This window comes from Podarcis tiliguerta (assembly GCF_965153285.1).
Source record: "Podarcis tiliguerta genome assembly, chromosome: 6".
Taxonomy (NCBI): domain Eukaryota; kingdom Metazoa; phylum Chordata; class Lepidosauria; order Squamata; family Lacertidae; genus Podarcis; species Podarcis tiliguerta.
This window is the reverse complement of record NC_139539.1, coordinates 74,442,444-74,456,072: the sequence shown is the minus strand read 5'-3', so window position 1 is coordinate 74,456,072 and position 13,629 is coordinate 74,442,444. Positions and strand designations below refer to the sequence as shown.

At 41.9% G+C, this 13,629-nt stretch overlaps 1 protein-coding gene across 2 annotated transcripts in view; it reads right to left on the bottom strand.

Moving 5' to 3' along the window:
- Nucleotides 1-789: 789 nt before the first annotated feature.
- The window catches only part of LOC310679540 (putative ferric-chelate reductase 1), a 29,998-nt gene continuing 17,158 nt past the window's right edge, over nucleotides 790-13,629 (bottom strand). Inside the window, exons 9-17 of one of the 2 annotated variants that reach the window (XM_083444935.1) lie at nucleotides 12,250-12,394; nucleotides 11,703-11,816; nucleotides 9,761-9,873; nucleotides 7,475-7,561; nucleotides 6,636-6,733; nucleotides 4,384-4,442; nucleotides 2,969-3,106; nucleotides 2,840-2,865; nucleotides 790-1,979 (exon numbers count right to left, since the gene is read on the bottom strand). In XM_083444935.1, coding sequence (XP_083301061.1) covers nucleotides 1,890-1,979; nucleotides 2,840-2,865; nucleotides 2,969-3,106; nucleotides 4,384-4,442; nucleotides 6,636-6,733; nucleotides 7,475-7,561; nucleotides 9,761-9,873; nucleotides 11,703-11,816; nucleotides 12,250-12,394 — 870 coding nt within the window. In that variant the 3' untranslated portion in view covers nucleotides 790-1,889. The remainder of the gene's footprint in view (nucleotides 1,980-2,839; nucleotides 2,866-2,968; nucleotides 3,107-4,383; nucleotides 4,443-6,635; nucleotides 6,734-7,474; nucleotides 7,562-9,760; nucleotides 9,874-11,702; nucleotides 11,817-12,249; nucleotides 12,395-13,629) is intronic. The other variant, XR_014512326.1, reaches the window with a different exon arrangement.

Here is a 13,629-nt window from a genome sequence, read left to right as displayed (position 1 = left end):
ACAGACGTAAGAATTAACATGCTGTACCAGGCCAAGGTCTACATAGCCAAATGGACTGTTCCCACTGGGGCTGTCAACAACCCAGGGGGAAAATGGAGCTCTCCTCCCCTCTTTCTGGCCACTGTTGCCAAGAAGAGAATAGGATGGGTAGCTCAATCAGTTAGAGTGTGGTGCTGATAACTCCAAGGTCGCATGTTTGATCCCCGTATGGGACAGTTGCACATTCCTGCATTGCAGGGGGTTGGACTGGATGATCTTCAGGGTCCCTTCCATCTCCACAATTTTATGGTTCTATGTATTCAGAGACAGGTGAGGGGGGGGTGAGGCTAAACAGCAAGTGCTGTCTTGTGGAGGAAGACCACAAAATTCCCCTTGGACATTGTTGAGGATTGCAGATTGAAGGCAAATAACACAATGCAGGCATGTGGGAGGCAAAAAGAAGTACAGTGGTGCCTCGCAAGACGAAAAGAATCCGTTCCGTGAGTCTCTTCGTCTAGCGGTTTTTTCGTCTTGAGAAGCAAGCCCATTAGCGGATTAGCGCTATTAGCGGCTATTAAAGGCTTAAGGGATTAGCGGATTAGCTGCTAAAAGGCTATTAGCAGCTTAGTGCCTTAGAAAAAGGGGGTGGGGAGCGGAAAAAAAACCCCAGGAATCGCAAGACATTTTCGTCTTGCGAAGCAAGCCCATAGAGAAATTCGTCCTGCGAAGCACCTCCAAAATGGAAAACCCTTTCGTCTAGCGGGTTTTCCATCTTGCGAGGCATTCGTCTTGCGGGGCACCACTGTAGTCATCTCTTCTGTGCTGGATGGCTGGAATGAGCAAGCAGCAAGGAAGAGGATGAAGAACAGAGAACGAGGCTCAGGTAAGGGGCAGCCAGCCAGTATTGCATTTAGATTGCAGAGCCAAATGGATTCTAAATTCATAAATCTGTGCTTCGACAGCTATCATGATTAGTGTTACATGTGAAACATCTTTCTATTGCTAACGGTTTTTGAACACTGGCCCCGAGTTGTAAAATGTGACAAAACATTTGCAGCTTGGGACCATCCAAGGTCTTGCTAATAGTTGCTGGACTAGATCAGTAATTTAAGGACAGCAAAACCATGGGGGAAAACATTAAGAGAGTAATGTGATTAATTTGGGGATTGTCATAATTAAATATATGCTGTGCTCCAGTAATTGTTCACTGAGGAAAGAGCTCCCTAGCACAACTCATGTCAAGAAATGTGACCACAGATTGTGTTCTTCCTCTGAAATGAATGGAGCAGTCTGCAGAGGCGAGAAATCTGTGTTTATCTCCATGCAGCTGACCACACAAGCACTGCAGTCTTAATCAGACATGCATTCCAAATCAGCCAGTAGGGTTTACTTGCAAATAAATGTTTGCAGGGTTGCAGCCTCAGCGTGGCAGAAAGAGCGTGTTGATTGTACTTGCATTTGTCAAGTTAAGGGGAGTACTAATGAAGCCTCTGCAGTACTTAGAATTTGTCTGGGAGTTAAATTGTAAATCCAGCCTTAAATTTAAAGTAACAGAATAACTGATTAAGATGGCATCACAAAAGAAGGGGGAGAGTTTCTCTTGCCATGGCTTGAAAAAGAAACCCTACCAATATCCAAATGTTGTTCAGGTACGTCAAAAATGGTCAGGACTAAAGATGCATTTCATGTCAACACACTCACGCACTTGGGATCTGCCATATTTGGCTTCATTTGTAAATTAGTTTCCCTTAGAATCATTATCAGAAAACTTTCATGATCAGTGTTGATGCCTTTTAACAAGCAGTCGGTACATCCAGGTAGACAATTGGACAGAGGAGGTTGGAAATTTCTGTCTAGGTAGAAAAAAAGCAGAAGCCATTTTCATTCTTCCTCCAAATGGGAAACCGATTTTAAGAACTTCCAATACCTATAAGCAGAGCTATTAAAAATGCCAGGTTGCCACAAAGGTACAGCAGCAGCAGTATCACTTCACTTTTCACCTAGAAAGGAAACAAAATTAAAACAATGCAAATTCTGCTTTGCTCAGAAGCTGTTTTTCTTAACAGTTATACGTTTTTGAATTTTATTTCCGCAGTTTGTACACAGCTTAATCACAGTCTTCTCTACATGATATACAGTCTGAGATCTTCCATGAGAAAGATCTATTCACTATATTCCTTTTGAACAGCTCATTGGTGTTCATAAAAAAGAGAGAAGACCTAATAACTGTGGCCTGGCAAGTTTGTTGACACCATCCGGCTGGTTTGCTCCCTTCCTGAAGCAACTTAGCTTTTTAAGGCTTCCTCCAGACTTTTTTTTTTGGGGGGGGGGGTATTATTCTGAAAAATGCCATTGATGCAATAATACTGCACTAGTGGTGGGTTTATACTGGATTGTCTACATGCCATTCCACATTATTAGTTTTTCTGTGATGCTGCCCCAATGTTGTTGGATTATTGCTGTCCGGAAGGGCACTCCTGTGCCACAGCGCAACAAAAGCAGGCCAAATAAATAAATAAATGCCAGAATATTTGTGATTGCAAGGTTTCAACAGGAAGTTACAAGATGCACACCGACTGGAAACAAAGTAGTATAACTGCCCCCAAACTTTTGCAGGTGCACATATAAGCACTCCAATGCTCTCTTGAGCACAAATCATAATGCATGCATAATAAAAATAATGTCTGGAGGGTTCCTTAAAGTGAGGCGGAGGAGGACCGGAACCCCATTCATATAGTTAGCTAGCAACATTTTCAATATTGTTTGGTTTTCCCAATAACCTTCTGGTTTAGAGCTTCCACTCAAGTAGAAATCTAAGAAAACAAAACACTGACAATGACTGCAAGAACAAAAAGATTACCTTGGTGTTTGAATCTTCATACATTTCTGTAAAACACAAAGCAAAACAAAAAACAGGAATGTTATTAATTCCTACTTGCGTGCTTTGTTAAGAAAAGCTTTTTATACATAGATCCGAATCAAGCTTCACCTTTCTTTTTCAACCACAGAGTTACATCCATCAGGATAGCAGCTAAGAATTCCCAGGCCACAAAGCCTCCCATTGTTTTAACCATCCATTGGCTAGGAGAGCTGCTGAGCATCTGCAGTCCTAGAAATATGGCGGCAACTAAAGAAGGAAGAGGCGAGGCATTAGATGACTGACCTTTCCATGATCCAAATGGAAACTTAACACCACAAACAGGTTGCTATCCTATCACGAAAGAGTCATTAGGAACAGGGTTGGGCCGTTGTTGTTTTTAACATCAAATTTTCCTCGCAAAGATAAAATCTGAATCAAATGGGGGGGGGGGGAGATTTAGGGGCAGCATATTGGCATCCATGACATTGTGTGAACATTGTTGCATGAATGAGGAACACTGATACCACAGCATCTGATACCTACAAACGCATGTGGAAAAATAGCCTGTTGGAGACACACTGGCTGGTTATTTTTAATAAAAAAATCTAGGCGTAATATTCAATACATTTCGTCCCCCAGCTACAGGACGCAAATGGTACAGGAGAAGTTTTATCACCACCCCAACGGGGTTAATAAAGTGTCCCTGAAATCCTGCCTCCTTGAATTTTTATATTTTGGGTCATGTTCAGCTAACACCTTGCGCACGTGGAATGACTTCCGCTTGCACAATGAGAATGTTTCCACCTCTCTCTGTGCATGCCCTGCACCCTCCCCAAATCTGCTCTGGGGGGGGGGGGGCATTGTGAGAAAACTCCAGAACAAAATTAAGAGGCCCATTCTACAGGAAAGGGCACAAGGGTACAAGCAAAAGGTCTTCTACAAAGGCAAAGAGTGAGTTGAATACTGCCCTATAAACATACACTGGGTTTTTTTACCACTTAAAACTATCAGGCCTTTCCATAGTCTGAAGATTCCTCCCCAGTCTACAGAATTTGCAGGACTCCCAGAAAATAAGAAGTAAAAATACAGTTATGCCATTATCTCTGTAATATGGGTATACAGTATGTCCTGTCTGACTTTGCAAACGTTAACTTGGAGCCCTTGCAACAGAAATGGCCCACTTGTACTTAGGTTTCTCTGGACAATGCAAAGCTAGATTCTTTCTTGTTCAAAACAAAAACAGAGATTCCCTGCAGCCTGATTTTGAACAGACAGTGTTTGGAGCTAAGTCATGCCAAGTTTTGCTTATGTATATTACCTGCTATTGTGTTCCAGGTATCTACCTATTGCTGGAGTTTCTCAGTATGTGTCCTTAGGACTAGGGTGTTAACATTCCACTCCAGCTGCCGACCTAATTTTACTGAGGTGGGTGGCATCTCATTCTGTGCAGCATCATCTTAGCCTTGTGCCTTTCTAGACTGCCTTCCACAGTGGGAATCGAGCATCCTACTTGTAAGTTGCAACAGAAGCACCCATCCACTTACCTGCCAAAACTTTGATGACTAATGCGTTTAGCATGTGAAACCAATTAAAAATAAACCTCCTGTTGGTGCAATGCAAAACACTGTTAGATATCTTTGCTCTCCCAAGGAGTAAACATCAGCTGGTTACATCATGCCTACTCTGTCCATTGCATTCTCCTCGTGGTGGAGCAGACTTTGAGAGGGCAGTAAGGTTCAGTTCCACTAAACAGAGGTGGATAACTCATCTAGCACACCTATGGCTGCCACTGGGGGAAATGGAGCCCAGCCATGCTGCTGTTAGCCTATTGAAACATGTTCAGAGGGCATGTGCCACTGACTACAAATTGGTGGGGTGCAACAGCAGCGAATGCTGGTGCCTTCAAGTTCTGCTTGAGGACTTCCTATAAAGTATCTGGCTGGTCTCTGCATGAAATACAATGATGAATGAGATGGCTCTTTATTCTGCTCCAGCAGGCACACCAGTGTATTCAATTCACATTCCAGATTTGTTTTCTGTAAGTCCTAAAGGGAAGGCAAAACATTATCTTTCCCAAATGCAATAGGGGTTGGTTTGTTTTTACCGTGAGCCAGAAAACAACAAGGCACTGGATGTCGTCAACAACAGCCGGCCTAGCTAAAAGGCTTGAGTGATTCTGACAATGCTGTCAGAGGGGGGCAGAATTAAAGCCACTTACAGTACATCTCACAGGGAGAGCGTAAGGGAGAGAGCATGCAAGACACCTACTAGTCCCTCTTCCCCAACATACATATGCATAGACACAAAGAGCTATCACACAGCTGAAGAACCTGTGGCCCTGTAGACATGGTTGGACACCCAACTGCCATCATCCCTAACCACTGGCCATGCTGACTGGGGCTGATGGCAATTGGAGCCCAAGAACTTCTGAAGGGTCAAACAGATTCCCCAACTCAGATTCACCTTCCACATTGGATGCCAAAAAGATCTTGCAAGCTGGTCACCATCCATGCCCTGTGCTAGGAATTCCATTGCTACTCCTGGCACACTGCACAGTTGGCAAAATACAGAGCTATGGAATCAGGATCTCATTGTTATCTAGTTCTAGAAGGGCCAAGGCCTTGCCTTCAGCCCCATTAGCTTTGCCTAATCCCAGATATGGTTGTGAACTGGTTTTGGTTGTAATAAATAACAAGATGAAAGAAGAAGAAAATTATTAAAAGATGGTCCAAAAAGAACTCCCTTAAGAGAATCAAGTCTTTTTGTCTTAAGACAGTTTTTAAAAGAATATTTCCCCCCCAAAATTATAAAAAATAATTCCAGTAGCACCTTAAAGACCAACTAAGTTTAAGCTTTCAAGGTATGAGCTTTCGTGTGTATACACATTTCTTCAGATACTCTGAAACAGAGGTCGCTACAACCTTATAACTGTTGATGACTGTTAATGATGGCAGTTGGTTCCACAGGGAAGGGCAAGGGATTTTTGAAGGGATAGATGACCAAAATTAGCTTTAGCGTGTATAACGGGACATGAATCCAATATCTCTATTCAAACCAGGTCTCTCCATAGTTTTTAGTTTGGTAATGAGTTGTAACTCAGCAACTTCTCTTTCAAGTGTATTTCTAAAATTCTTTTGCAATAAGATAGTTACTTTAAGATCTTATATAGAATGTCTTGGGAGACTGAAGTATTCTCCTATTGGTTTCTCTGTTTTATGATTCCTGATGTCAAATTTATGTCCATTTATCCTTTGGCGTAAAGATTGTCCTGTTTGTCCAATATAGAGAGCTGAAGGGCACTGTTGACATTTGATGGTTTTGGTTGCTCAGTGGCTATGCAGGTAGCTCACAAAACAGGTGCCAGAACACCCCTAAAAGGCGCCAGAACTCCGTCCAGTGAGCTCTGATTGAAAAAAAGCTCTGACTATGAGAAATAAATGGCTAAAAATAACACTTGTCTGTATTTACAATTTTGCTCAGCACAATTAAAAATCAAGAAAACCCTATAATTTAAATGCTTCATGGCACTAATTTCATGGGAAAGGGTAGCTCCTGCGAACTCCCTGAGATCTTACGATGAATATATTTTTACTCTGCCACAGGCAGTTCTGAAGTAGCTAGCATCCAGCTGCCACTGTGCTGAGTTACTGATGACCAACACATTGTGGTATTGCAGCTCAGAGCCAAAGCAGCTTTTTGAGGAAGGCTGTTCTGCCCATTTAGTGTATAATGCTTCTGCAATTCAGGGAAGTATTTATTTATTTTTTACCTCATTAATTAAATTTGATGTACTGACCGGTTATCTTGAAGAGATGGTCGGAAGAAAGCTATGGCTGGTTGAATCAAAGACAGAATCATGACAATGCATCCAATAACAGCATGGGCTCCTGCACTCTGTCATAGAGAAAAGGGTATGAGTCCTATTTACGCTTTGCAAAAGCCACCTCTCCTTTAGAAAAGGCTGCATCTTAATTCTTCTTGTAGGAAATCCTTGTTCGCATTCAATGTCCTTGCAAAGGGACCATGGGGCAGCAAAGAACATTGTATAACGAAAAAGGAAGCTGCCACCCATAGGTAGAAGTGGTCAGTCGGCTATTTCTCTGTACAGTCACTCAGGAAGGTTTGACATCTCTTAACATGCCACCATTTCCGGGGCATTTTTAGATGACATTTCCTTTAAAAAAAACCCCAACCACTATTACTTAAAATTTAAACTGCAATCACAAAACACACAATTACGAGTAAGTCCCAATGAACAGTTCAGAAGCATGCTTGCTTATGAGTAAATATGCAGAGGATTGTGCTGGAAAAAATCCAACACTTTCTGCACCCTCAAGATACCATGTGGGTCCCTGCCGCTAACTCAGAGGGGTCTTACAGTATATGTGTGTTGCACGCAGTGGCGTAGCGTGGGTTGTCAGCACCCGGGGCAAGGCAAGTAAACCTGCACCCCCCACACTACACCACTGGTTGCACGTCTTGTTGGCTTTGGCTATAGGCTGCTGGCAATCTGCTTTGGAAAGGGGTAGCAAATTGGACCCTGCTCTATCATCAGCCTCCTTCATCACCCTTCATCAAAGTAAATTGTTCAGCAGGGATCTAGGCGCTGTAGAAATCAAGGAAAGCTAAACTTACTTCACTCCACCCATTTGCTGCCACAAAGCTTAATATGAAAGCGATTGCCGTTGCCACAACAGTTAGCAACATCATCAAAAAGTGGATCTGAAAGGGAAAAAATGTGCTTAAATTAGATTGCAAACCAGCGAAAAGTGAAGGATTAACTGGTCTATTGCCATTATATAGAATAGATATGTATAAAGCCATTTTTATTTTTTATTTTTAACCCTCACTCCCCCTCACAGAACAGCAGTTCTCAATGTGGTACACCCAGGATTCCTTGGGAGAAGCCATGACAGTTGAAAGTTGAATGTTACTGCCTTAAATATATAGTACAGATGAGGCAACAGTCTCTCAATGGCCTTGGTTCATTCTTTAAAATAGCCAATTCACTTTCACCATCTACAGGCAGAACAGGGTAAGACTCAAAAGTCTGAGGGCTTCTAGAAATCTGGGGAAGGATGAATCTTCCCGTTAAGGAAAATTGCAGCAATAATGATGAGTGCTTTGCCAAAGATACTATTTCTATTTCAGAAATAACAATATATCCTTCAAAAAATGGCAAAAAGATATTTCAAAATGTATCTGGAATGGGAAAAGACCAAGGATAAAACATAAAATACTAACAGACTTAAGAGATAGAGGCTTTTCTCTCCCAGATTTGAAATTGTATTTTGAAGCAGCATGTCTTGTATGGATAAGGGATTGGATAAAATTGGAAAAAGAAGAAGAGTTAGAAGTTAGAACTTCTAGAACACGACACTAGATTTGGCTGGGACTCATATTTATGGTATGGGAAAGGGAAAATACATAAAGCTTTTTCAAACCATATAATAAGAAAGTCATTAATAAGAGTGTGGGGAAAATATAAAGATCTGTTAGAGTAGAAAACACCATGATGGCTGTCACCTACTGAAGCATTTTCACCAAAAAAGTAAGCTGGTTGACACATAGAGAGTTGTCAACAGAAAAAGGTAAACTCAAACTAAAAGAGTATGATGAGCTGAAAGACTATTTACAAAGTTGGTTACACCATAGGCATTTAAATGAAATTTTTAAGGAAGACAATAAAAAGGGGTTTAGTTATACAATCTCCAGATTTCAAAAAGAAATAGTGGAAGAGAATGTTAAATTGTTTTTAAAAAGCATATAGTATTTCATTAGAGTGGGAAACCAAAGATGAAGATGTTAGATCAGTTATGATTAAATGGGCTCAGGATGTGGGACACAACATCCAATTTGAAAGTTGGGAAAAAATATGGAAAGTTGATATAAAATTCACAGATTGCATACTATTAAGAGAGAATTACATGAAAATGATGTATAGATGGTATATCACACCAGTGAAAATGGCAAAGATGTTTAGGAAAGAAAATAACAGATGTTGGAGATGTAAGGAAAAGGAAGGAGCATTTTATCATATGTGGTGGGAATGCAAATGCATTAAAAAATATTGGGAAATGATATACAATGAATTGAAAAAAATGTTTAAAATGAATTTTGTCAAACACCCTGAAGCCTTTTTGTTAGGTATCTCAAATCAAGAGCTACCGAAAGAAAAATGGACATTATGTATGCTACAACAGCGGCAAAAATCTTGATTGCACAATATTGGAAGACGGAAGAAATACCATCAAAGGAACAATGGCAAGAAAAGCTGATGAACTATGCAGAATTGGCTAAGCTAACAGACAAACTATGAGAGAAGGACAAAAAGGACTTCAAAAGAGTCTGGGAACCATTTACAGTTTATTTGCAGAAACAACAGAATGGACTGGATTCACTGGCAGGATTTGAATAAACTTTCACAACTTCATTTGAGTAACAGATATTTTGGAGAAATGATAAGGGATTTTATTTTTGTGTAGGAAAAGCAGGATATGATAATTAAAACCAAATAACTCAGCAGAGGGGGAGTTGAGGGAAGTCCAGCTGAGGGGAGGAAGAATAATTGTAAATAACATGATGAATGAGATTTGTATCATTAATTGTTATAAAATTCAATAAATAAATAAAAATCTGAGGGTTTATCCACACCTCCATTTGCTCTGCCTCTTTTCTCTGGAGAAACAGTAACTTTAGCGCAAAATCAGAACAAATGGCGGTGGTTGGATTGTGGTTACTGCTGCTGCTGCATTGAACTCAGAAAAAAACCCCTGAAGATGTGCACACACTTCTATTACGATCTGTGCAATACCAAAACTTGAATGCGATTTCGCCAGCTGAAACTACTCTAGTCCCCTGTTCGTAGGGGCCAACCTAACAGTCCTCTCTACCCAACCATGGATCTATTAATGTGCATACCTGAAACCAAATATCTTTACCCAAGAGAGGTTTCTTGATGGATTTCTTCAAGTACCTGGCAAATATCATTCCCACACTGCCTGTGGTCATCCAAGCGATCAACATGAGGGCTCCTTAGAACAGAAGCAAAGAAAACACACGGAGACAAAGAAAAACCAAATTATCAGTGGCCTGAGAAGGAGCAGCTCCATGGAACTTGCTTCAGCCGCTCCCCGCCTGAAAATTACAAGGTTTTCATTAAGTGTTCAAGAGTGGGGGGGGGGGGGAGTTTTCCCTCCTCCATCCCAATCTCCTATCCTTTTGTGTTCTATCTTTTAGATTTTAAGCATGAAGGCAGGGGCCATCTTGTTATGTTATTGTTGTAAGTCACTCTGAGATCTCTTTTCCATTGAAGAGGAGTTGTAAGTACCTCAGATAAATAAGTGTACAGTGTGTTGTGTCTCACAAACACATTGGTATGCCCATCATTCTTCTACGCCAAAGGAACACAAGAAAAATAGAACGTATATTTACTAATAAAAATAAATATATGTTTGGCAAAACTCTAGGAGCTATTCTGGAAGATGTACCATTTCTCTAGTAAACTGACATGTACTTTATTTTGTTTTTACAGGCGATGTAGGGTACTGCACCACCCATGTTTATAAGGTAAAGCAGCTCTCAAATTACTCAGCAAGCAGCTTGATCTTTAGTAGGAAATGGAAAGAAGAAGGTGTCGCAGCTAAAGAAGATTGGCATGCTGAAATGGCAAGATTGACATTGAAATTAAGAGGAAGAGATGACAATGAGTTTAAAGACGACTGGAAGGACTTTGTTGCATATATACAGAAGCAATGTACACAGATTAATACATTAGCAGGATTCTAGAAATATTTGTAAGGAAATATGAATGGACAATAAGTAATTTTAATTATTTTTTTAAATTAAAATGGACATGCAGGATAATGATAAATCAGGTCCTCCCTTAAAGAGGGCACGTGTAGCGGTGAGACCTGGCAACCAAACCCTGTGTTGTGGGTGGGTTTAATTGAATAGCCACAACACCCAATTGGTAGGTCCCTTGATGCTGGGTTTAATCAGGCCAATGGGACACAAGCTATATGGATCAAGGGACCTAAATATACCCATGCACGTGACCCAGAGCTTCCTCTTTTGGCATGTGCATTGGGAACACCCACCCACCTCTCACTATTTTGGGGGCTTTGTGCTTGACACCTCGTGTGTCGTCTATCGTTGGGACAGGGGCACGGTAGGAATTTCCCTACTTGGCTGATTGGCTGTTGCCATTTGGGTTTCGCCTGCCGCGTAGCAAATCATCACAACTTGTAAGGTTGCGGATAGGCTCTGGTTCAGGTGATAGGGATGGGAGAATGCTCTTGCCATCCTTATGATGAAGGGTACTCCATTAAAGGAATCCAAAGACTCAATGGTATAGTCAACCCATGAGAGGGAGTTGTGACCATGCCTGAGTCCAGGGGGACATTTGGGTTGCGGAGTTAGCCCGTTCCCGGCTTTCCGCTCATCCAGGTGTTCACCCTTGGCTGACCTATGCTGGAACCCTGGGTCAGCGCTACCTGCATGGCAGGGAGCTAGTCGAACCAGAGCCTATGCAACCAGTCACTTTCTGTAATCAATAAAGTTGTGGCTCAATTCTGCCAAAAACCAAAACCAAAATTTGAGTCATGTGTGAATTTATTTAGGGGGGAGGTTTCTGGGTCTGAACATGCAATGTAATTTATTTATCGCTATCAGAGCTTGAGAGGAGGGACAAACAAAGACACAAAGCAACTAATCCATCCCTACTAAACTAGGCTCACTTAAACATGTACGGAATCTATCCACAAGACCAAGACCCACCAGGAGCATCTCTCACAGGAGGTACTGCAAGAGGTGGAATGGAAAGAAGAGACTTTGGGATGCCACTCTCAAAAAAGTTACTTACCATGAGCTTTGATGATCAAGGGTCTAGAACTGGTGCCACCTACTGCTGCAAAGCTTGAAATGTTCACCTTCTGATCAGTAATAAAGGGTGTCCTGGGATGCTTCCGTATCGTCCCTCCAAGTGTTTATGTTTTGTTTTTAAAGAAGAAGAAGAAGAACTAGTTATTGAGGGCCTCTTGCTATAAAATGAATTCCTGCATGAACAAAGCTAACAGTATTTAAAAATCAACAGGTCTCTGTAGTCAACAGGTCTCAAGTATGCAAGAAGGTTCTGTACAGGCAACGTTAAGGAAGATGACTGGGTCTTCCTTTTTATTCAAAATTAAAACAAAACATATTATCCAGAAATAATACCATTCTTATTCCCCCCCCCCCCAATTTTTCCTCCCTCCCCCTCCCTCCACATATTGGAGCGATAAAAGCCTTCCAGCTATCATAAGTTAAGGCATTTGCTACAATTAGGCTCTTTAAGCCTTGAGCTCCAGAATTCTGTATGCAGTTGCTCTTGTAAACACTGTCCCCATTTCCAGTTTCTATGTGGAACTCACCATCAGCGTGAGATGGCCCAAAAGCCAGAAATACGTAGTACAAACTGTCAGTGCTTCTTGGCTGGGTTGATATGGGGTTTCTCGAAATGAAAGAACACCTGATAATTCCCTCGCTGAAGGATGTTGTCAGAACGTCCACATTACCCTAAACACACACACAGCAAAGTTATCTGTCACAGTCATTTTGACCATTATACATAAACTTATAGAAACAGACACAGTAGTAATCAATAAACTGATAATAATCAAGTAAAATAATGTGATGCTATTATAATATCTCTGCCTTTTCACCTAATTGTGGAAATACAATCCACAACTGTGTGTATCTGCCTTCTTCCTATAATAAAGAGCTAAAAAGGGACGAGTTTATACAAATCCTGAAGATTCATCATTATTGCACCTCAACCACCCTGAAAAGAAAACCTATATTCTTTCCCATTCTCTGAAAAACCCACCACTGCAACTCAGGAAGAAAAGGCACTATTCCCTCGTGTTTTTCCAGTTTGACTAGTTTGACTAGCATTTCCAGCATCAGACAAAAGGATCGATCCCTGGGTGTTTCCGGCATAGGCTTCAAGCTTACTGACTTCACTGAAAGGGATGCTCGTCATCTAATCTTTGCCCTATTAAGCAGAGATCAAATCATTTCAGCCAATGGGCCTTCTGACTGCAAATCCCACTGCCTGCGGCCAGTGCTCCCAGTCTGGCATTATGATGAATTTGTATTGTTTTATTGTCTGTGGATTTTTTTTTTTTTTTTTTATGTACACCACATAAAAACATGAATTCCGTATTTTTCGCTCCATAAGACGCACTTTTTCCATCCTAAAAAGTAAGGGGAACTGTGTGTGCGAATGCAGGTGGGAGGCTCTGCTCAGCGCTCCCTTTAAATAGCTGCGTGGAGCATGTGTGTGGCTCTTGGGGGCCTTTCCCCAAGGAGGGAGAAGGGCAGCCCGTCAGTTGGCTTTTCCGCGAGGTGGGGGAAGGGACCGATGGGTTGCCCTCAGTCCCTTCCCTCACCTCCTGCAAAAGCCCCCAAGAGCCGCGCTCCTTTTAAAGAGCCGCACGGAGCGTGTGTGTGGCTCTTGGGGGCTTTTCCCCGAGGAGGGAGAAGGGCAGGCTCTGCTCAGCACTCCAGTGTGGTGTAGTGGTTAAGAGCGGTAGTCTCGTAACCTGGGGAACCGGGTTCGCGTCTCCGCTCCTCCACATGCAGCTGCTGGGTGACCTTGGGCCAGTCACACTTCTTTGAAGTCTCTCAGCCCCACTCACCTCACAGAGTGTTTGTTGTGGGGGAGGAAGGGAAAGGAGAATGTTAGCCGCTTTGAGACTCCTTAAAGGGAGTGAAAGGCGGGATATCAAATTCAAACTCTTCTTCTCTTC